The following is a 23,266-nucleotide window of genomic DNA, read 5'->3' on the forward strand; positions in this document are numbered from 1 at the left end:
TTTGTTTGTGTGTGTTGCAGGAGGCTGCTTGGACTGTGACTGATGAGTGTATTCAGATCATGGGAGGAATGGGCTTCATGAAGGTGGGTGATCAACTCTTCATGGTATTGCACAACTGGTGCCCAAAAACACTGGTTTTATTTTGCAATATCCTGATGACATCAGCAATTGTTCAGCCCTCTGCCGCTGGGCGCTGTGGCACAAGCAGCTGCGGCGTCCGTAACATATTTGGCTCCAAGCACCCACGGGACCACGGGTTCAAATCCATCCAACGGTCGTTTCCCGATTCCACCCCATCTCTCTCTCCCACTCACTTCCTGTCACTCTTCATTGTCCTATGAATGAAGGCAAAAAGCCCCAAAATATACTTAAAAAACATCTATCTTGTTTTAGGACTTAAGTTAGACAAGCACATGAACTACAGAACAGACAAGCATAATGAATCACAAAAGACCCCTTTGTAATTTATGGGTGGGTTCATTCTTGCTTGGTCTGCAGCCACTTACTTACCTCTTACTAAATGAAATGCTATGTTGAGAAAGTGACTGATCACTCGCACACAGTCATATTTCCAAAAGTCCCATGCATGATGGAGGAAGTGAAGAAACCCTATTTCAAAGCCCGCCATAGGGCTCGCTAAATCGCTAGAGGTTCATCATGATGGTTTGTCTTTTAGAGGGTGTAGGTGTTAATAGAAGAGGTTCTAATCGGGTTGTGACCGTGCACTTGAAAACCACGGGGGCGGTGGTAGTGTAGTGGTTAACTCATTGAGTGCCAAAAACTTAATATTAAGTTTTTCCTTCTCATGCGTTGAGTGCCAAAAACGTAATATTAAGTTTTAGCTTTTTTTTAATTCTGAAACTAGACACTCTAACACACCTTATATGTGATTTTGGGAACTCTGTGATGAATGGAAATGAAATATATGACGATCAAAACACAATCTGGACATTTTATCATAACTTCGGTTGCCGCTTTGGGTCGAATCAGTGGCGCATGCCGCGTCATCTCAAAACCAGGCCATTTTAGTGGGTCTATCACTAGGTGGCAGTCTCGCCAGGTCTCGCTGATCACTTCCCGAAAGTTTACAGGCAATACTTTAATATTTCATGAAAGACGTTATATCTTCATTTCTAGAAAAACAAACGATTTTGATGAAAACTAGCCACTGTTTAGCTTTGGGATTTCTCAGGAACAGAGGCGTGTAGAAATACACGATTTGCACCCACTGAGAGCTTAAAGTCTCACCTTTTAAACGAGCCATTGTATGTGTTCATAGCTATAACACAGAATATGCTGTGGTTGTACAAAAATCATCAACAATGGTCTAGATTGCTGGCACTCTAGGACAAAGCTTCCGAAAACAGCTTGGCATTCAATGAGTTAAGGAGCTGGGTTAGCATGATATACTGGTTAAAGTTCAAAGTCAAAAAGATAATAATTAAATGTCAACGTGGCGTAAACACATCTGGCATTTGAAAATAATGCCGAAGGCAACAAAAGAGCCTCATCTTAAATTTTGAAACTAAAAAGTAGAATAGATTTGCTATATTTTATCCCTTTTCTCCTTCTGTTAGCTTAGGGACAGAAGAGTAAGAGTTTACTGGATTAGTGAAATAGACTTTAGTAAGATACATAATGATATTTATGATGATTAATGAAGAATAAAACTGAAGGGAGGACATACACATCACCAAGACAGTATGTGTTTGGTGCGGAGTCGGGAAAAAATATCAAATCTAAAAACATAAAAGCAGTCTGAAGAAGAGCAACAGTATGCACATTATTACATTAATACACAGGATTATGCTCAAGTTTAACTTTAAAAAGCACACTACCCATAAATCCGCCAACAAATGGTCACAAGCACAATACAAATGGCCCATCCAACAGCAGTATATAGTATGCGGCATGTCATTGGGGTTATCAAGTGGGCACCCTCATTCACCGATGTTTCGTTAAGTTAGGCCCACGACACCTCATGAAGGCTTAACAGTGAAACCAGCGTCCTGGAGACACTCCCCTCCATGCTGCCACCATATTACCACATTGAAATATCCAGTACCACAAAATACTCTTAACCAGCCCAGGCATGGTCAAGGTTGGCTAGGTTGGTCCGTCCCGTTGATGTGGACTGAACCATCGCCATAAAAAACCCTGGCCAACCAACCATCAACCTAGGCACAGCCCATCCCAAACACAAAACAAATTAGCCAGTTAGCTTAGCCAGTTAGCTTAGGCCCCATGCTGCCACCATATTACCACAACAAACATCCAAATACCCTTAACCAACCTAGGCATGGTCTAAGTTGGCTAGGTTGGTCCGTCCGTTGATGCGGACTGAACCATAAACCATAAAAAACTTAGCCAAGTACCATCAACTAGGGATGTGGCCGAAGCTGGCGTTTGAAACAGTGTCGAGCTTCGAAGCGCCAAGTGTTTGAACAGTGTTTCAAGTGTGGTTCAAAAACGCCCATGTCACATGACCATGGCTTAGTAAGTGAGGCTTCGTGGTGTTTCAATTTGGTTTGGACAGGTGGCACACTTGCCGCCAGCCAATTACCGGTAAACACCTGTTTGATCTAAATTACAAAGTCCCAGAATGCTTAAAAGTCATTCAAACACATCCTATCTTTGTGGTTTTGTGAGGAGATAGATTTTAAGAGATATAGCGACATAGAGACATATAGAGATATAGCGATTTATAGTGCATTCTTGTGATTGATAGGTTAGTGATATAGATTAATTGACAGGCTAGAGACAGACAGTAGCGATAGTTTAGATAGATATAGTCTAGTGACGTTAATATTTAGATAGTAGCAGAAGTAAAAAAATATATGACTGATGCCTTTATTTCAAGAACAGCTGACCCTTTGAAATACTAGCAGGAGAGGAGAGTGGTTTATCAAACCTAACTGTGATGGCAAAAAATATTTGTGCATGCCAGCAACAAGTGTGCCTTGTGAAAGAATTTTTTAAGGCTGGGGAGGTTTATTCAAAAAACAAGAAACAGATTAAATGCCAAGGCGGCAGAACAACTGTTATTCCTAAATAAAAATGTATGTTGACATACAAAAAATGTGTTGTTTATTTGTCCCATGTTGTACCTGATTAACCTAACCTAGGACATAGTCTAACCTGCTTCACATGTATCCTTTATTTCCCTACAACATGTTCCCAAAAAAAACCCTGGGCCATAAGCATAGCCTACATTTTTTAAAACCATTGTAGCATTTTCCTCTCCAGCATATTCCAAAGGATAATGTACTATGAAACTGAAATAACAAAACATCTAACTGGCAGATATAAAAATGTTCTAGTTACTGAACGCATATACTAGTCTGAAATTTCTAAGCACCAGCAGAAAGTCGAACACCGGCCGCTCCGGCCGGAATGCAAATGTGTTAACCACTGAACCACGTGGCTGTGGGCCGAAATCTTGCGTTCCATGTTGGCTATTTATATTCTTAGCCTGAAGCAGTTGTGCTTCACGGTCAAAATGTGATGTTAGCAAAACTGGCCACTAGATGTCACCATGGAGTTACGTGTGTCGGATTGTTTCGAAACCTCGACACATTCCGGCGCAATTGCTTCGAACGTTTCGTTGTTTCACAAAGCCTCGTTCTGCCCATCCCTACCATCAACCTAGGCACAGTCCATCACAAACACAAAACAAATGAGCCAGTTAGCTTACCTTAGCCTCTGCCCCAGGAAGGGTAATTTCTCCTTACCCACAACCATTCGCTTGCCCGTTCTGCTGCTAAAGACATGTTACTAACCACCTGCCTTAGACTTCGACCACCAATGCCCAATTCAGACAGCAAGCCAATAGCAGATCTGGCCACAAACCCACGTGCACCGATTTCAATAGGTCTTAATCGTGCACTTCAACCTCGCTTAGCTGCCTTCTCTGCTATTTCAGTGTATTTAGCTCTCTTCAGCTCATTGGCCACTTCCACTCTGTCTTCCCAAGGAACAGTGAGTTCAATGAAGTAAACTATCTTCTCTGAATCCGACCATAGAATTACGATGGTCGTAGCTTAGTACTCACTATATGTGGAGGTACCGCCATCTGCTGGCCAAGATCAACCTTCATTTCCCAGCCTGCCCCATTTTTCAACTGGCGGTTTTACACCTGGCCTTCAAGGAACAAGGTTTATCCCCTGGCGTACAAAGTTAATTTGCCTTACCCTTTACTAGCTGCTAATGAATTGACTTCTCTCCTTTTATCCTCTATTGCAGCTGCCACACATTTCAATACCTGGTTATGGCGCCAACGTGATACAGCCCTGGGTGAGACTTACCTTGCATCCTGATAGGATATGGTGGAGACTGCCCACACACGAGCAAAGTATGCATTTATCCTCCTCACCAAACCATTGACTTAAATTCTTGGGAGATGGGAGCACATCATATGTAGCACCTAACATAAATCTGATCTTACCAGCTTCCATGCCCCATAGATCTTTCCATTTAATCCGTCTTTTTCCCCCTTCCCAGTTCACCCACTGCCCTTGTTTTGCCTGCGACACTGCCTTAGTACATCTTACAGCCTCCTCCTGTCTATGCATTTCCTCCACTACCATTTTCCTCTTTTCTCCTGCAGAAGCCTTACTCCACAAGGGTTTACTTGCACCCACCCCTAGACCCCCCCGCCCGTGCTGCACATGGCCCATATGCTTCCCTATATCCCTACTGTATGCTTCAATGCTGATTGAGCTTGCTTAACTGCCTGCTCTGGGTTCCACTTCCTCCCTGCATTAACTGTGGGTGCAACTTTCCTCACCACTGGGTCCTTGGACTGAGTAAGAGTCAATTCCAATCTAGCCTTAGCACACTTAAATTCCTCTGTCAGACTAGATATTGGCAACTCTACAATACCCTTCCCATACAAGACTACACTGCATTTTCTGACAAAGGAGTTGATCATTTTTTCCAACCTCTCTACCTTTGACAGAGGAACTTCATAAACTGTCAATGGCCACATTAGCCGAGGCAACAAACCAAACTGCAAACACCACAGCTTGAGCTTACCTTGCAGCCCCGACTTGTCAATTTTTGCAATACCTTGCCTAGTGACCTGTCTCAAGTCTTCAACCTGTGATTTATCACTAAGGCTTGCATCATACCACCTTCCCAGACTCTTTACTGCTTTCTCCAGAACTGTGGGAATCACCTCCTTATTTATAGCAAACTTCTTATCTGTTACCTTCCTTTAACAATTGAGAGACTCCTAGATTTGCTTGGTTTCACCTTCATTCTGGCCCATTGCAGATTACTATTTAACTTACCCAGCAACCTGTTGGTGCATGGAGCGGTTGACGCCAAGGTTGTCATGTCGCCCATGAAAGCCGAATCGGGGAGGCGTGGCCCTCCTGCAACTTCTCCCCACCCACTACCCATTTTGAGGCCCTAATGATGACCTCCATTGCCATTGTAAAAGCAAGTGGAGAGATGGTACATCCGCCATGATTCCTATCTCAAGTTGTTGCCACCCTGTGGTGTAATCAGCTGTAGTAAAACATAATTGAATATCCAGAAAGTATGCTTTTACTAGGCTTTTAATGCTACCTGGGATTCTGAAATAATCAAAGGCCTCCCACAACAGACTATGCGGCACAGACCCAAAAGCATTAGCCAAATCCAAGAACACAACGTGCAGGTCTCTCTTCTCACGCTTTGCTAATTGAATTTGGTGCCAAATCATGCTGGTATGCTCTAAGCACCTGGAGAAGCCAGGAATTCCAGCTTTTGCACTGTGGTATCAATTAGTTTATTCCTTTCAAGGTAATTTGTCAGTCTCCGTGCCACCACACTGAAGAAAACCTTCCCTTCAACATTCAGTAGACTAATTGGCCTAAATTGATTAATCTCCACTGCGTCCTTTTCTTTGGGAATAAATATTCCCCCAGCCCTCCGCCAAGCCTTGGGAATACTCTGCTTTTTCCAAACTATCTTCATTAATTGCCATAAAAATCTTAAAACATCTGGTGCACTCTTATACAACCGGTAGGGCACTCCATTAGGTCCCGGGGCTGAAGAGGCCCTTGCACGTTTTATTACTTCTTGCACCTCTTTCCACCTTGGTGGACTATCGTCGCATTGGCTACTTAATTCACCAATAGGTGGGATATCAGCAGGAAGTACCATCTCTCTGAACCTCTCCCTATCTTTGTGCACTCCCTCTAAATACTCCTCAAGCTTCTGCTTAGGTTCCAAAAGACTACTACTCTTCTGCATTACGAATAAAGACTTAACAAACTTAAATGGGTCTTTATAGAATGCTAGTCGAGCTCGTGATTTCTTCTTCCTATTTTTCCTAATATTTTCAGCTCTTCTTAGCACTGCCAACCGCTCCCTGACATCTGCCTGTAGACAGTCAATACCTTCCTTCTCATCATCTGTAGCTTTTCTCCACTGCTTCTTAAGCTGCCTCCTCTCCTTGATAAGTTTATCTATCTCCTGCTGGCGCCTAGATTTAACTACCTCATGTTGCCGTTTTGTCCTTATCTCAATAGTCCCAAATCTTTCCTTACCATAGCTATAAATAATGTCTCCCATTTTCTCTAATTTGCTTTCAGCCGTCCCCTTGAGCTGACCCAGGATACTGACCAAATCACTATTAACATCTTCCCACATTCTACATTCTGCTGCGCCTGGCCATCTAACCCCAGGCCTATGACCACTAATCTTCTCCCTCCTTGGCTGACTGGCCTCTCTTTCTGCCTCAGTGCTAGAACTTTCCTCAACAACAGGGGTACTGATGTCCTGCGAACTGTGGGTTTCTTCCTGTCGCTGAACTTCAACCGACTGACTTGATGCACTTCTTAAGAAATAGCTATCAATGCGGGGACCCTGTGTTCCCTCTACCAAGCACTTCTTTTTCCCTTGATGAATTTTCAGGCCCTTTAGACTTGTAACCTTCTGCCAACCACACACACACATCTGCAGCTTTTTCTCAGTTTTCTCTGAACTAGTGGCTTCCACAAACATGTTTTCCTTTTACTCGTAATCAAATTAGTTCCAGGGTCAGTAACCATGTCTATCACAAGTGAGTCATCTTCCGCCCCTGCTCTCGCTGACTCTAGGGGTATTTTTTCATTATGTCGTACTGTAGCTTAGTAGGGTGCAGCCCATAGATTAGTAAAGCCTAGGCTACTGCCACAATGAGCTGCTAACCCATTGTAGCCCCGGCGGGGTCTATTTCCTCCTGTCAGCCGTCTTTCCGTGCTGTCACAAGGTCTTTCCTAGTTGCCAGCTGCCCTATTCACAGCAGTCACTAGCCTACGCTAGCTTCAGCATTACATTAATACACAGGATTAGATGTTAAAATCCCTTGTGCCAAAATCCAAGGTAAAAACACACTCAGAAGCCCCTGCTCAAGTTTAACTTTAAAAAGCACACTACCCACAAATCCGCCAACAAATGGTCACAAGCACAATACAAATGGCCCATCCAACAGCAGTATATAGTATGCGGCATGTCATTGGGGTTATCAAGTGGGCACCCTCATTCACCGATGTTTCGTTAAGTTAGGCCCACGACACCTCATGAAGGCTTAACAGTGAAACCAGCGTCCTGGAGACACTCCCCTCCATGCTTATTAACAGGAGCTGTTTTTGGTGTCTGCGATTTTCTCTCGCATTAGTGAAGAATACCTGCCTGTAAGGCTAAAAGATTGTGTGAGCCCTGCACTGTAAGATGAGATTAAAACCCGGTGTTGGTTGGTTTGGTTTCGCTGTGCTAGTCTTGCAAGTTCACATGCTAAAAGGACCGAAAATGAATTTTTGTAATGGGTGTCTTCTGGGGCAAGCACACACCGCGTGCATCCCCCGCCAGGCTCCTTACGAGGGCCCTGCAGGCAGCACAGAAAGGCCCACACAACTAAACCTCACTCTCAGCCGAGTTCCCATCAATGGCCTCAGCAATGAAGAAGTGAGCACCAGAGGCTAAATGAGTCAGCACATTTATTTTCAGTTGTGAGAAAGATGCTCTTGTCTCGTAGTGCAGCGACTTCCTCTTCTGTGTGTGTGTGTGTCTCTCTCTCTTTCTCAGTGTGTGTGTGTTTTGCATGAGACCCCTGCATTTATTTGTTTGTTTGTTGTTATTTTCCCTCTGCTTTTTGTGTCATGCATGTATAAGATCTAAGAACAAATTCAATTAAATTCAGGAACCAAAACGGCAATAGACTGGAATATGCATTTACAGCAAAATGTCTTTGGTGGCAGCTTCGCTATGTCAAAATGAATCACTCTTTCAGGCCATTAACTAGGCTCAAAAAATCATTACACATCTATGCTACTATGGACAGGGTAGTCCACAGATGTTGAGATCAGCAGTTATTCCAGCCATGGTGATGCAAGTGTATTGCGTTCAGAAGTATAAGAAATTATAAGAAGTCATAAGTCAGCCGACCAAGGGGTGAAGACGTGTTTACACACAGTCCATCAGTGATTAGTGAAATGTTGACATGTTGGTGTCATTCTGCCTGCACAGGATGCGGGTGTGGAACGAGTCATGAGGGACCTGAGAATTTTCCGGATCTTCGAGGGTACTAATGACATCCTGCGGCTCTTTGTGGCTCTCAACGGTTTCCAGGTGCTGCCAGTTATTCAGACCTCCAAGATTGCCTAACAAGTGTGTCAGAATTATTGATAATATGCAGTAATGTGTGATTTCCTGTCGGACAGAATGCCGGTAACCAGCTGAAGAGTTTGCAGAAAGCGCTGAAGAACCCCTTTGGAAATCTTGGCGTGCTGACGGGCGAAGTCTCCAAGAGGGCAAAGCGGTGAGGATGTCCGCGGTACTCCATTTCTGAACGGAATTCTACACTTTGACACATGTTCACATCAAAGCATACGGCTATTACTAATTGTTCCTCTGCTTCCTCCCACTCTTTGCTTCAAGGAGCAAAGCACTGAGCAAAATCTGCTAGTAAAAATCAAGCTAAAGCTTGTGTGACCTGTGGAAACATTGCGCTCACCCACTCAGTTCACGTGCAGCGGACTGCTCGATGCTCGATACTCGATGCAACCCTTTGCCAGTTGCGCCTCAATTAAATTAGGGCCCTTTGTCTTTCTCTTTCTCTCTGTTAGTCATTTTGTTGCTGTGTTTCATTTTGTTTAGATTTTAGCATTCAGACACTTTCACTCCGCTCAGAGCTCAGCACTTAGGCTTTTAGGATTTCTGTGGCTACATTACAAAGAGTGCTTACAGAATGTCTGTGGCTACATTACAAAGAGAGCACTTATGTCTGATCTCATCCCACTATTCCCTCTACAGGAAGGCAGGGCTGGGAACAGGGCTGACTCTCCAGGGAACCGTCCACCCCGACTTGGCTCACAGCGGAGACTTGGTGAGCCATCGTTCCTGACTGCCATTGTGAGATTAACAAGCTTTAAAGAGCAGTTCCACAACTGATTTTGTTTTTTCATTGTCCATTTTGGGGAACTGCAACACTCAATCCACTCAGGTTAGGAAGTTGGAGAACCTAATTGTTCCCCTGCCAGGGTAGCAGTTTCAGCTTTATGGCACATTTCAATATTGTTTCATCCAATTCTGAGTAAGGATATTCAAGCCAGGTGTGGTTTCGCTGCCAATCACCAGTGATTTTTCTTGTTTGAAAGTAGTGGTTTCATCCAATACGGAGTAAGGATATTCAAGCCAGGCCTGTCCAGGCGCGGTTTCGCTGCATTCATATGCTAATTAGAGCCATTAGCACTCCGTGAGCTCTCCACATACATCATAGTAAGGTTCCGACAATATGTGGCACAGACAAACGCGACCTTCGCAGGTTGCAAATTGTCATTAACTGCCGAAAATTAGTGAGATCTCCGGGCGTTTATGGGGACGAAAATCATACTTTTTTTTTTTTTTTTCAAAGTATATTTTTTGGGCTTTTATGCCTTTAATTGACAGGATAGTGGAGAATGACAGGAAGTGAGTGGGAGAGAGAGTTGGGGTGGGATCCTGAAAGGACCACGGGGCGGGAATCAAACCTGGGTCACCGGCGTACGGTGCAGGTGCCCCAGCCAGTTGCGCCACGGCTGGGGCCGAAAATCACAATTTTCACCCAGTGAATTTATGCCAGACTCTGCTGTGAGAGGCTGTGGCTTGTTCGATCAAATTTTACAAACATACAGTCACATTACAAAATTTGCACACCCATGCTAGAAAGGAATAAAAAATCATCTTTTGGAAATTGATCTTAATGCCTTAATTAAGAAAAAAATAGGGAAAATCCAACCTTTAAAGACTCCATGGATGCCAGACGGCGCACTTTAATACGGCCCGCTGAGCATTTAATTTAGTTATCATAGGCTGCTCGCTATTTTACAATCTCTAGGTATGTGATGATGTGGGGCTATTTTAATTCCAAAGGCCAAGGGAACTTTATCAGGATGTATAGTACCCTGGATCCATAAAATAACTGGCATTTAAAAATAAAACTCTGCCTGCCTCTATGGGAATTTAACATAGGGTGTATATAGCCTACTTATGCCCCCTGTATTTTAAGGAAGAACATTTATTTATTTACAATACATTATTAATTCACAAAGAAAATTGGTGTCCTTAATGGTTGGATTATCCTCATCTACATGGTAGTGCAAACTTTGTAACGTGACTGTAGCTATCCTTGATATTACTCTTTTTAAGATACCGTATGAAAGGAATATATTGTAATAAATTGTAAAATGACCATAGTAAATCATCAGAGATGAAGGAAACATGGTAAATTTTAATATTGGCACTTGCAAATTCTGTTTATGTTTGAGTTGTGTGACCTGTTTGATCCCAGCCGGGATAACGGGTTTGGTTACCTACCCTCAGCTAACATTGACAGATATGTAAAAAAAAATCCATGTGAGCTTGATTGCTTGTGACAGCTCTTTCATCTTCGATTCGTCTTTAGGTTCATGTGGGATTGAATTTACCTGGCAACCTGAGAGAGCCTCGAGTCTGGGGGAGAGACAAGCTTTCGCTCTCCAATATTATGAATTTGGACTATATTACCTGTTTTAAACTTTAGTGAGCTCAGCCCCAACTGAGCTGTTTCAGTTCACTTATTTGATTTCACAACACCCTGAAGGCAGGTTAATATTTCTTGTTAACAGTGACCACAGGTGATAGACTAGTGTAAGGTTTATCTCCTGAAAATGGTTTGAAAGAGTGTCCTTTCAAAGATGACTTCTTGGATAGTGGGTTGTCTTCACATGATGAAAATGATCTCTCCAATTTTTGTTACATAGACCGTAAAAGCCATTGAGCAGTTTGGCACTGTTGTTGAGGAGCTGCTTCTCAAACATGGCAAGAGGATCATTGGTAAGAGCCTAAACATGTCCTACTAGAGAATACACACACACAGACACACACACACATGCATGCGCGTGTGTGTGTACATGTGTATTTGGGACGCCTGTGTTCTGGCAAATGTCCAAGACATATTTCTCCTAAGAAAGTTCATAAAAGCTACCCTAAATCTAAACACATACAGTACACACTAGACATCAAGTACAAAGACTCTCGGCCGCATTACTAGTCCTAATACCGATTGGCCTCATTATGCCAAGCAGTGTTTTGCATATGCAGTCTTGTGGTAACGCTCAGACCTGTGCCTAAGATGAGTCATGTGGTGTCATGGCTAACCACATGATTGCCTCTCACTTTCCCCTCTTTTGCATCCAAGATGAGCAGTTTGTGTTGAAGAGAGTGGCGGACTGTGCCATTGACCTGTATGCCATGGTGGTCGTCTTGTCAAGGTAATCTACATGCAGACGCATGTAAACACACACACACACACACACACACACACACACTAACACACCTACTTGCACACAAGGTCTGTCTTATAAACTGTAAATTAAAACATGTTTTTTTTTCTTTAATGTAAATTGAATGTACACAATAGTATGATATTGACTACTGTTTTTACATCATATACTGTCCAGTGGTATGGATGTCGCCTTTTATTCGATTGAATAGTTTATTCTGAGCATAATATTGAGTGATCGATGCTGCTGAAGACTATTGAAACTCATGTATCTCTCTGACTTCCACAGGGCTTCCCGCTCCCTGGAGCAGGGGCACCCGTCTGCCCAGCACGAGAAGATGCTCTGCGAGACCTGGTGCACGGAGGTGAGGCTTTCACACCTCATTTCACTCCTCAGATATTTCCCTCTCATTCTGTCTGTGTCATGGTGACTTACCTCTGTAGTTCATTCCACTGGCGTGCCTTGTGTGTTTTCCTTGTTTTTCACCTGTCTCTGTGCTCCTCCTCTCCTCCACTAGGCTCACGATCGCATCATACACGACATCCGCTTCCTGCAGTCGGGCACCTCCAAGCAGATCTTTAAGAACTTGCGGGCCATCTCCAAGGCCGTGGTGGAAACTGGAGGGGTGGTCAGCCCTCACCCCCTGGGTTTCTAAGGCACCATCCACCCCCTCTCTCTCCACCCCCTCCACCTCCTCCTCTCCCTCCACCTTCCTCCCTTCACCCACTTCATCATCCACTCACGCAGTGTCTACCATGTTCTTGTTCCATCTTCGTGTTCTTTCCCACATTCATCTCATTCATGCCATAGCGTAATATACATGCCTACTGTGCATTACCATATAAGTGCATTACTGTTTTATGTCCTCATGGAGGAAAAAGAAGAGCTTGGTGCTGGTACACAATGTGCTGAACATATACTGGCTGAGCTCATTTGGGGCAGTTACATTGCCCAATGTTTTGAAGAGGAACTAGGTTGTCATAGTGCTATTTCAAGTGAAAAGTGCAGCGAATTTGAGTCTCTTGTTAAAAATAACATTCGATAACACCCTAGAGTGCCTTGTTCCTCAGTTGAGCACCAAAATGTGTTATCTGACTGACAAGCTAAATAATGGTCACTGTGTTTTGGAGGGTTTTGTAAAGCAAGCGTTAAGTACTTCCTATTGAAATGCCCCAAAAGTGACACGACAAAGCACTTGAAATGATTGAATAAGAAAATAACAGTAAGACTGTTGTAATAGGTTCAAATTCACTTAATCAGAAACTAAAAGGGGAGACCGTTGGATTTTATCATAATAGCTTGATAGGCAGAGATGATGCATGTTAAAAGGCCAGCGATGGTTTTTTTGCACAGTGTAAGAGGCAAGTGTTTCTAATGACTGCTCAGCAGGGATCGCATACCTTTACCAAATCCAGCTCATTCCCATGCCCATGTGTCTGAGTTTGAGTTTCTTATAATCAATCATGCCGTTCGCTACAGTTCCTCATCAGGGGACACTATTATGTTCTTTAATGTTGTTTGGTACGTTTGGTTGCGTTTAAATGTTGTTTGAAATAGCAAAAACCTATGTGTAATGGTCAACTTATATCAGGTTTGCATGCACAGTCAAGGTTCTAATGTGCTTGCAGAAACTTTTCACTTCAGGAATACAACTCTGCCATGCTGGTAGAATAGTCTGAGGACTCTGGTAAAAAAAGGCCTAATTTTTACAAGCTGAAAAACTGTGCTAAAACAGATTTATTTATTTATTTTGATTTAGCATTGATTCATAAATAGTGATTCAATAAAGTGTAAAATTCTGAGGATTGTATAGGTATACAGCCATGTAAAAGGTAGGCAAAGAGCCCACAGGCTAATTCATTTAGCACTCACTGTATCCTATTATTTTGTGTGTCGTATTTAATGTGCTACTGTATGCGTCTAAAATTTTACTTATTTAATTTATTATACATTATATAACTTCTACAACTTTGCATCACTTCTCAATGAAAGTGTGGCTATCTCTGTTTAAATAGCATAAATAGTCCCTTAAGTGTTTACTTATTCAACGGCTGTGTAAACATACTCCCAGATGTTAAACACTAAGTGTGCAATTGGTTATGACCTGCAACAGTTAAAGGTGGGAATTCTTACTGAGTGCTGTACCATTATCTCTATGCCATAAATATTTTGGCCTTGTTTGGTTGTAAAGAAATAGAAATGACTGAAATATATGGAAAGAAGATTATGTGTGGATATACATTTTCTTTTGTGTGGGAAAGTGTAAGGGTGTCACTGAAACTCAGCAGCAGATTTACAGATGAATCTATCCCAACACCTAGGCTAGTAATGAATTGATGACATGACATAACATGACACAGTTAATACACAGATATAGTTCAGACTAAACAATGCAAAAAAAAAAAACAAAAGGGTTATTACATAGCATGACGTTTTCCACAAGTCTTTATTATGCTGAAAAGCATGCAGTAACATTTCAGCTTCACAGAACGGCAGAAAACACTATTTAACATGATTCACACATATGTATGTATGTGTGTAAAGGCTCAGGATCCATCTTAGCTTTGTAGTTTTTTAGAATAATATATACATACTATAAACAATATACAATGATATGCTGTACTCACAAGCATTGTGAAAACCTTTCAATGTTTCAGTTTATAACAGATTAAATATTGAACTCTTTACTTTTGCCATTAATTTTTATCTTAAATATATTGTTGCTGGAATATACTCAGTTCATTGTTTGCATGATAATAAAAACTGAATATACAAAATGATTTAGATTTATTGGGTCAGTCCTTGAATACTTTAATCGCACCCAATGTTTCCAATTCCAATATTTATTAATTGAACTGACATACATTTCTGCAGTTTCTTGGCATGTTATTAAATGACTGCAGGCAGGGACATCACTAGGATTGAAGGATAGGAGGGGCTTAGCCCCCAGGGTTGTAAGTAAAAAAAAATAAAATTTAAAAAAATTCACCACACCCAAAAAGGGCTTCAATTAATTGGTATTAACAGGGACACCATGCCATTAGTTGTGCACAGAGTCTATAGGGTCTATTTTCAGAGTGTGTACTTTCACTGTAAGGCAATTTGGTGTTAATGCAAACGACGTTCTTGCTCAAAATTCCACCAATTAACGTATTATGCTCTCAAATAAAAATTTTAACCTGTTAGCTTCTGAAAATAGGGGGGCCACCCCCCCCCCTCCATGTCATGAACTGTTGTGAAGTTACATTAAGTATTTACATTAGTACCCACTGTAAAAATCACATATTAGTACTTTGAGGCCTAGGTTATTTACTATCTTGGTCATAGGGCCATCTATATATTAAAATGTGGTTCCAAAACGCTGTATATCCTCCATTGCATTTGCATTAATCTTTTTTTCCCCAAGTAAATTCAGTGGAACTGTAATTGAGTTATTGTTATTTGATTTATCTTTACTCAAATATCTGCACTTTTATTTATATTACCTGAAATACACATAATGAATAACAGAATTAATGTATTCACAATTAATGTAAAAACGTATTAATGTTTTCAAAAATTGATTTATGGCGTTTTGGAAAAGAGCTCTTTTTCAAGACAATATACCCATATCTGGGAAAGTATGATGTGATCATGCTTGCATATTTCTTATGTCAGCCTTTACATCATGATGAATTTATATTATGATTGTTTTACATTCATGTCACCTGTACCATACCGGCAGAAATATCTATTCAAAAGCACAGTTGATCTGTGCATGCTATGATCAACTTTTGATTATTTAACATGGAAGCCAAGTTCATTATTTTGGGCTGCTATACATTAGAATTTCAGCCCAAAGTTACCATGTAGATATAGGCCCCCCACAAAACAGGCCTAACAACGTCCCTGACTGCAAGTCTACTGACTCATAGTTATGATTTCCCTGATAACAGTGATGGAAAAGTACCCTGAGAACTATACAGAATAACCCCTTGCTTTTAATAACCACAAAAATGTTTGTTTACATAACCACAATTTGGGTACAGACAAACAACAGAAATCGTCAGACAGGTTCTCAATGATTCACATTGAAATAATGATAATAAATTAAAAGGCTATGGTTTATACATCATACCGCACAGTGATGCATTTTCCATACTCACATATATTCACAGTTTAACCCCACCCCCTTCTTTGACCACTGAAATGTTCATCTCTTTGATCGGATGTAATAACTGGTCTATAAAAATTCCTGCAGGATGGTTGTTTGTAGTCGTTTACACAGGGGCGCGAAGAGGTTCTAGTGAGAGCAGAGTCTGAGACGTGAGTCGTCTCTCCCTGTAGAAATTAAAAATGAGAGAAATGTCGTTTGAATTAAACATTGGACCATCCCCTGAGAGCATCGCTTTAGCCTATTTTACTTAGAAATTCCCCCTCGAAGACTAACCACAAACATAGAGGAAATACTAAATTAAGTAGACTATAGGCTGGTCTGTGCTTGCGCAAAAAAGCAAAAACGAATCCTTCAAATGTCGTCAAAAATAGCCTACATCCTGGTGTGTCAAAAACATGTTGAACTAAAATGTTAATTTTAATAAAATATATGCGCAAGAAATGGTAGTAGCCTATGTTAACGGATAATGAAGAATACACACATGCTGGAATATGAATAATGTTAGGTTAAATGTGCCCAAACTAGTCAATGATTAGCCTCTGCAAAGGCACTGTGGAAAAATCACATACCGTGAGTAGGAATGGTGACAGGGTTCTGTCAGGCGAACAGTCCACTCCACGAAAGTCTTAAGTGGACAGGAGAAGCACAAACCGTTTTGGTTTAACTGTTCCAAAATCTCCTCTTTGCGCAGTCCGTAAACAATTGGCGCAATGCATTGTGCTATACTGAAGAATGCGAAGTTCACCACTGCAAACAAGTCCTTTGCGTCCTGGTGAATGTGCTCATACTTTAGCAAAATGTACAGGAGAAAGCTTATGAAGTTTGGAAGGATATAGACAGCGAGCTGAAGCCCGTGCCAAGCAATAGTCCTGCAGCCGATCTTATTGCGCCGGTTTAACACACCTAACCGGCGTCCCTCGAGACAAATCCTGGCGTAACTGTAGAGAATAATAACGAAACATATGGTGATCAATACGATTTTGTGTAGTTCTCCTTTTTTCAGCGCTGCTCTCCCACAGAGTCTATTCGAGTCCCCTCTCTCTGTCCATGGGAAAAGAGTAAGGGGTATAATGGCTGCAAGGGCCCAGGTAAGAAGTCCTAGAAGCCAGGGCCATTTTCGTGCGCACAAGTTGCTATAGCGCAATGGGAAACAAATAGCCCAGTAGCGGTCCACTGCCATCACCGTCAAGGTGAGAAGGATGTTGGACGCACTTGTGGTCAGTACAGTAATCACCGTGGCACATGTAGATGCCTTTAGCCGCGCTTTCAGGTAAATCTGCAGATTAAATCCCCAACACACGGCAAAATAGATGAGCGCAGAAAGTAACAGGTGGAACACCAGTACGAAGCGCGCATGATTCCGCAGTCTCTCCTGGCGCAGGATGATACAATTGATGACAATGTTGAAGAAAGCCAAAATAATGAAGGCAACTGCTGATACACAGACACGAACGTATATATAGTCGTTGACTTTCGTCTCGTTAGAGAGCTTCATCGTGCCATTAAACTGATTATAGCTCACATTGTTGAAATTTGGCGTGTTAGCCTCCATCTTCGCTAATGAAATCGCACCATATACGTCCACACATTTCCCCAAATTTCCCCAAATATGCGTATTTTCATAGCCAAGCGCCCAAACAAATCAGACGCGTAGTTTCCCCTCTTAAAACAAATCTTCCTATTTCAAACTTCGAGAATTAAACCGAGGTGCCTCAATACCACAGAGCCACGGGGTCCAGACGCATACTCAATTCTTCAACGGTTGTTGAAGAAAATGACTTCACACAGCCCTACCCCTCTCGTTCTCTTTCCCCTATACACTCTCTCACACACGTGATAAACAGAGGATGAGATGGTGATGCCGATGACATGATAAGTAAAGCTTGTCTTCCTCAACTATATATATCTTTAAAAAAAAAAAAAGTAAAATATTATTATGGATCGCACATGAACTCATTCAAATAGCTGCATTAAGAACACGTCAAATGCTGAGTAGGCTACACTTTTGCTCTATTTACAATAGTGTGTGCATGTAGCCTATGTATGTGTGTGTGTATGTTATACGCGGGGATGTAGGTAATCTATGCATTTGTATCATCACACATACCCTATGTAGCCTATGTATATAAGTATGCACGCGCATGCATGTGTGCATTTTTCATTATCATCATCTGTATGTCAACCTATGCATACTTCATTTACTGAAGGGTAATTATTTTGAGGCGTGATAGTGCACCCTGGTGTATTTAGAGCAAAGTTCCTCAAAGAGAATTTTAAATCGGGGAGTGAAGACATTTTCATATTTTTTCAGCATTTCAGTGTGTCTTATCCATATGTTAAAGTATTCATACAAACTTGTTTAAATAATATTTGCCATTACTGGTGTAAATGATGTAAATCAATATTTGTTCAGCACACAGATTTGTCTGTTTATGTGGAATGCATGATATATACATGACTTTTACTACTGACTGTATAATAGCCTGACATTGTGGTGTTTGACACAGTTTTTTTCCACAGCACAGAATATTTCTTTACTACTCTACTTTTATTTTGCTAAACTGGCAAGCACAAATGAAACAGCAGACACCATATTTCTGCTGAACACTGTGTAATGACTTGAGGTTTTATCTTCATTTAGAAGGATATTCTGAATTTGGCATAGTCATATAGCCAGCATTGGCAGTACAGGCTCCTTAATCAGTCCAGTCAGCAAGCTTGGTAGGTGACTAAAGAATTGTCAATCCCACTTCACAAGGCCATGAACTGGCAAGTTATTTGGTTATGCATCTGTAATTCTAGGCTGCCGCTAGGGTGCGTCTAGATTTCTAGGCTACTGTAATTCACCATTTATTTGAAAGTCAGTTACACTGTTGTGGTAGCAGCAGTGAAATACATTAAAAAAATATGCCATGACTGCATTTGGTATTCCAAATCATATGAATAAGGTTGTGGAAAGCTGAGCAGTGAATTCCATAGGTCTTTCTAAGAGAGGATGATGATGTCCATCTTCCCTTCATAGCAAGTGTCACTCACCTGGCCCCACAGCGTTGTTATGCCCATTTGAATCTAGTGAGCTCAAGTCACTAATGCCCCTTACAGAAGCAATTGAGGGCATTGAAAGCGCAATAAACCATGTGGAAATGTGTAGAATGGCATTTTCAGACTAATAAATGTACGTACAGAGAGTAGATTCAATCAAAATTGATAACTCATAAATGAGGATAGTGGAGAAACCTGAGTACATATAGCTTCGAATGAATCTTCAGAGCATCTGTCGGCAGGTAGTTTTGCCCACTCTTCGTAAACTGCTCCAGCTGTGACAGAAGAGTGCCTTCCGCAGATTGTTACAGCTCTTCTCAGAGATGTTTAATGGGGTTCAGTTCTGGGCTCATTGAAGGCTACTTCAGAATAGTCCACTGTTTGTTCTTTAGCCATTTTTGGGTGGCTGTGTGTTGTGAGTGCTCATATGCTGTTGGAGGACCCATGGCCTGTAAATGAAACAGAAACTGTGCTATTTGTGCCCTGCTCAGATTTAAAGCTCACTGGGCCAGATCCAGCAACGCAGTATGAAAACATAACCACGCCTCCTCCATTTTTCAAAATAGGTATGGTGGTCTCTTCTTGGACACCTCAATTTATCATCTGTAAACACAGAGCTGATGTGACTTCCCAAAATGCTACAGTTTGGTCTTAGTCCAAAGGACATTCCTTATAGAAGGATTGTGACTAGACAAGACCTATACATTTTAGCCAATACATCTGGCTTTCTTTCAATCATTTGTAAGGGTATGTGAAAACCAGCATGCAAAATCCTTTAAAGCATCTTTTTGTGTTGGCAAGGTAGTGGTCTACTGTAAAGAATTTTGAAGGGGTGTTTTAGGCAAAAAAACTAAACAGTGCATAGCATGGCCAGCTGGCATGGGATCTTTTGTTTATCAGTTCTTCACATGACCATATACCATCAAAATCAGTTTGATCCTGCAAAAGATCCTTCAAAAACTGGTTGCTCATATAGGCTAAAAATGTAATTGCCCCCTTAGTTACAAATTAACCAATTGACCAAATTTAATTGACAATTTGGTTCAACTACACTTGACACACCCAGGTGTGACTACTGCCCTGTTGAATCTAAGCATCACTTAAATAAAACCTGTATGGCAATGTAAAGTTGACTAAAAGGTCACAAAAATCAGCACATGCATGCTGCTGCGATCTAAAGAAATTCAAGAACAGATGAGAATCAAAGCCATTGACATCAATCAGTCTGGAAAGGGTTACAAAGCCTCTGGGACTCCAACGAACCATAGTGAGAGCCATTATCTACAAATAGAGAAAAATTGGAACAATGGTGAGCCTTCCCAGAAGTGGCTGGCCTACCACAATTCCTCCAAAAGGCATCAACGACTCATTAAGGAGGTCCCAAAAGAACCCAGACTTGTCCCAGTTAAGGTCAGTGTTCATGATTCTACAATAAGAGAGAGACTGGGCAAAAATGGCATCCATGGAAGAGTTGCAAGGCAAAAACCACTGCTTACCAAAAAGAACACAAAGGCTTATCTCACATTTGCAAAACAACATCTTGATGACCCCAAAGACTTTTGGGATTATGAATCTGATAGGTGCGCGTTCCCACCGTCCCCACTGAAATCATAACCCAGCTTAAGGTGTCTTGTTTTTGCTTTTTTGTATTGTGTTTTTAGGTGTAAAATATATTTTCACTAGGGCTGTCAAAATAACTGATTAATTTCGATTAATTAATTTGAGAAAAAATAACTGATTAAAAAAAAATAGTGCAGATTAATCGATTCCGTATGACCTTTGACCCCGAGCCATACTAGTCAGTAACCATTAGACTGTAAAATGAAGGAGAGAGAAGAAAATGTGCTTGGAACATTTACTTTTAAAAAACGGCCTGATGGTGTTGATAAAAATAAAGTGTTGATTAAAATAAAGTCCTCTGCAATATCTGCAGCAAGGACTTTGCATATCACCGGAGTTTGTCAACTCTAAAGTCGATGCAAAGAAATAGTGTTTGATTAATTTTTTTAATCGATTGACAGCCCTAATTTTGACTGATATTGCTGACTTGGCATCTGGGAACAACTGGCCTGGCCAAGTCAATTGATGGTTCTCATAATGTCTTGCCAAAGGACTACAGTTGAAAATTACTGGCTAACACACCGGCACATTTTTTCAGAAAAGTTAATGAATCTGTGTTGTCCTTATAAATAAATAAATGAGTCAAACAATGGTGGTAGTGTGATGGTCTGGGGCTGCTTTGCTGCTTCAGGACCTGCGACTTGCCATAATTGATGGAATCATGAATTCTGCTCTCTACCAGAAAAATCCTGAAGGAAAATGCCCCGCAGTTGGGTTATGCAGCAGGCTCTGAAGCACACAAGCAAATCTATCTCTGAATGGCTCAAAAGAAACAAATTTAAGGTTTTGGAGTGGCTTAGTCAAAGTCCTGACTTGAATCCAATTGAGATGCTGTAGCATGACCTTGAAAATCCTCTAATGTGGCAAAATTAAAACAATTCTGTAAAGAAAAGTGGGCCGAAATTCCTCTGCAGAGATGTAAAAGACTTGTTGCCAGTTATCACAAGCGTTTGATTGGGCAAGGGTGGCACAATCAGTTATTAGGTTTAGGGGGGCAATACTTTTTCACTTGAGTGATATAGGTTTTGAAACAATTTTCACCTTCAATAAATTAAATGATCATTTAAAAGCTGCATTCTTTTGTTTATTCAGTTGTCTTGTGTGTGTCTTAAAATTAGTTGGATGAACTGAAACATTTAAATGTGACAAACATGTAAAAATATAAAAAAATTGGGAAGGGACAAATGCTTTTTCACAGCACTGTACAAGTACGACCACCAGGGGGCAATATTATACTTGATGAACTTACCTCTGCAAGCGTCAGAAGAGTTTCAGGGGGAACTAGACTAATTTGCTTAGAAGTGGATAGATACAAAAACAGAGTGACCATTTTTGCAATTGTTTCTCAGTCTCTGTCTGACATGTAGGCACCGGTGTGGTGAACCAGCAACAGGGTCATGGGTGCCCAAAGCGTGTTGCGGGGGAAGGCTAGCCCTGGTGGCATGATCCCACAGATGACCAACTGCAGCACAAATCGCCTCCTTGCTGATTTTGATAGGACGGCGTAAGAACACAGGACGGCGTCACAGGCGTGTATATGGGGCTGTTCAGCTGGCAGCCTGTCTACAATAGACCCGAGCAATGGAAGAAGGTAGGCTGGTCTCAAATCAAAGTCAAAGTCAAGTTCAAAACTAGTATCCCTATTCAATTAAACTAGGTGTACCGCAAAGCGGTACATAATATGACCGCCGCTCAGTCCTGCACATTGTCTCCGCAAAATAAATCACGATTGTCAATTTGTCTCCATCACCTACTCTTACAACTTTTTTGTATATAAATGAGTCTGAGCGTGCGTTTATGTGCATGCGTATGCCTACATGTCTACTCTGTGTGTGTGTGTGTGTGTGTGTGTGTGTGTGTGTGTGTGTGTGTGTGTGTGTGTGTGCGTGTGTGTTTATGTATGTGTGTGTTTATGTGTGTGTGTGTGTGTTTATGCGTGTGCATGCGTGCATGTGTGTGTGTGAATACCTGTGTGTGTGTGCTTGTGTGTGTGTTTATGTGTGTGTGTGTGCCTGCATGTGTGTGCATGTATCTTTGTGTGTTATTGCGTGTGTTCATGAGTGTGTGTATGTGTGCATGCGTACTGTAGTGTAGTCCTAGATGTACACATATATTTAATGTATTGCATTGGTCCCCCATGAACAGAATTCCATGAAACTGGGCAGGCATTCAGAGGGTCAGAATGATCCTACACCTTCATGGGTCCTCCTCGCAAGAGCACTGCTAGATAATTTGGGCCCTATGACAGACAATAATTCTTGGCCCCCGGATAATATATAGTGTTATTGGGGGAACTGTGGGAACTGTGTCCGCCCTACCCTTCGGGGGTTCGGGGGGGGGTTGGGTGCACACCTCTGTACCGCTTTCTTCCAGAGGGCATGAGGTTAGGGTTAGGGTTGTGTTGGAGATGGGTTAGTTACTTTATTGATGCTGTGGGCTCTGCGGCGGTAGATGTCCTGTAGGCGTGGAAGGGAGACGCCCTCTGGTGGCATGTATATGGTCCCTGGCAGTGATGTTCCCAAACCACACAGTGATGCCATTGTTCAACATAGTCTGCAGCGCCAGTCACCGAGTTCATCGTCACCCTACGTGATGTTAGGGCTCTGATTCTGACAGAATGCAGTTTGCCAATGAGGAAGTTTAGCCGAGTGCAGGATTCAGATCACAGCTGTTTAGG

General features: G+C 41.7%; 2 protein-coding genes across 2 annotated transcripts in view; one reads left to right on the forward strand and one right to left on the reverse strand.

Annotated features, from left to right (window-relative positions):
• acadvl (acyl-CoA dehydrogenase very long chain) overlaps window positions 1-13,998 on the forward strand; it is a 61,768-nt gene extending 47,770 nt beyond the window's left edge. The window contains exons 13-20 of the mRNA XM_048236983.1: window positions 21-83; window positions 8,497-8,598; window positions 8,691-8,788; window positions 9,283-9,355; window positions 11,250-11,322; window positions 11,687-11,759; window positions 12,060-12,135; window positions 12,289-13,998. Coding sequence (XP_048092940.1) covers window positions 21-83; window positions 8,497-8,598; window positions 8,691-8,788; window positions 9,283-9,355; window positions 11,250-11,322; window positions 11,687-11,759; window positions 12,060-12,135; window positions 12,289-12,426 — 696 coding nt within the window. The 3' untranslated portion in view covers window positions 12,427-13,998. The remainder of the gene's footprint in view (window positions 1-20; window positions 84-8,496; window positions 8,599-8,690; window positions 8,789-9,282; window positions 9,356-11,249; window positions 11,323-11,686; window positions 11,760-12,059; window positions 12,136-12,288) is intronic.
• A 1,343-nt stretch (window positions 13,999-15,341) lies between these two features.
• zgc:194312 (uncharacterized protein LOC794943 homolog) lies at window positions 15,342-18,546 on the reverse strand. The gene is made up of 2 exons (XM_048236989.1): window positions 16,497-18,546; window positions 15,342-16,091 (listed from the first exon to the last, which is right to left on the reverse strand). The coding sequence occupies exons 1-2, from the start codon at window positions 17,477-17,479 to the stop codon at window positions 16,031-16,033; spliced, it is 1,044 nt and encodes a 347-aa protein (XP_048092946.1). The 5' UTR covers window positions 17,480-18,546; the 3' UTR covers window positions 15,342-16,030.
• Window positions 18,547-23,266: the final 4,720 nt, after the last annotated feature.

Source organism: Alosa alosa, chromosome 24, assembly GCF_017589495.1.
Source record: "Alosa alosa isolate M-15738 ecotype Scorff River chromosome 24, AALO_Geno_1.1, whole genome shotgun sequence".
NCBI classification, from domain to species: domain Eukaryota; kingdom Metazoa; phylum Chordata; class Actinopteri; order Clupeiformes; family Clupeidae; genus Alosa; species Alosa alosa.

What these genes read in the sequence shown, in the direction of transcription:
- zgc:194312 (XM_048236989.1), bottom strand. Translation starts at nt 17,479, where the DNA reads ATGGAGGCTAACACGCCAAATTTCAACAATGTGAGCTATAATCAGTTT. An exon ending in TGTCACCATTCCTACTCACG is followed by an intron (nt 16,092 to 16,496) that starts GTATGTGATTTT and finishes TAATTTCTACAG; the next exon opens with GGAGAGACGACTCACGTCTC.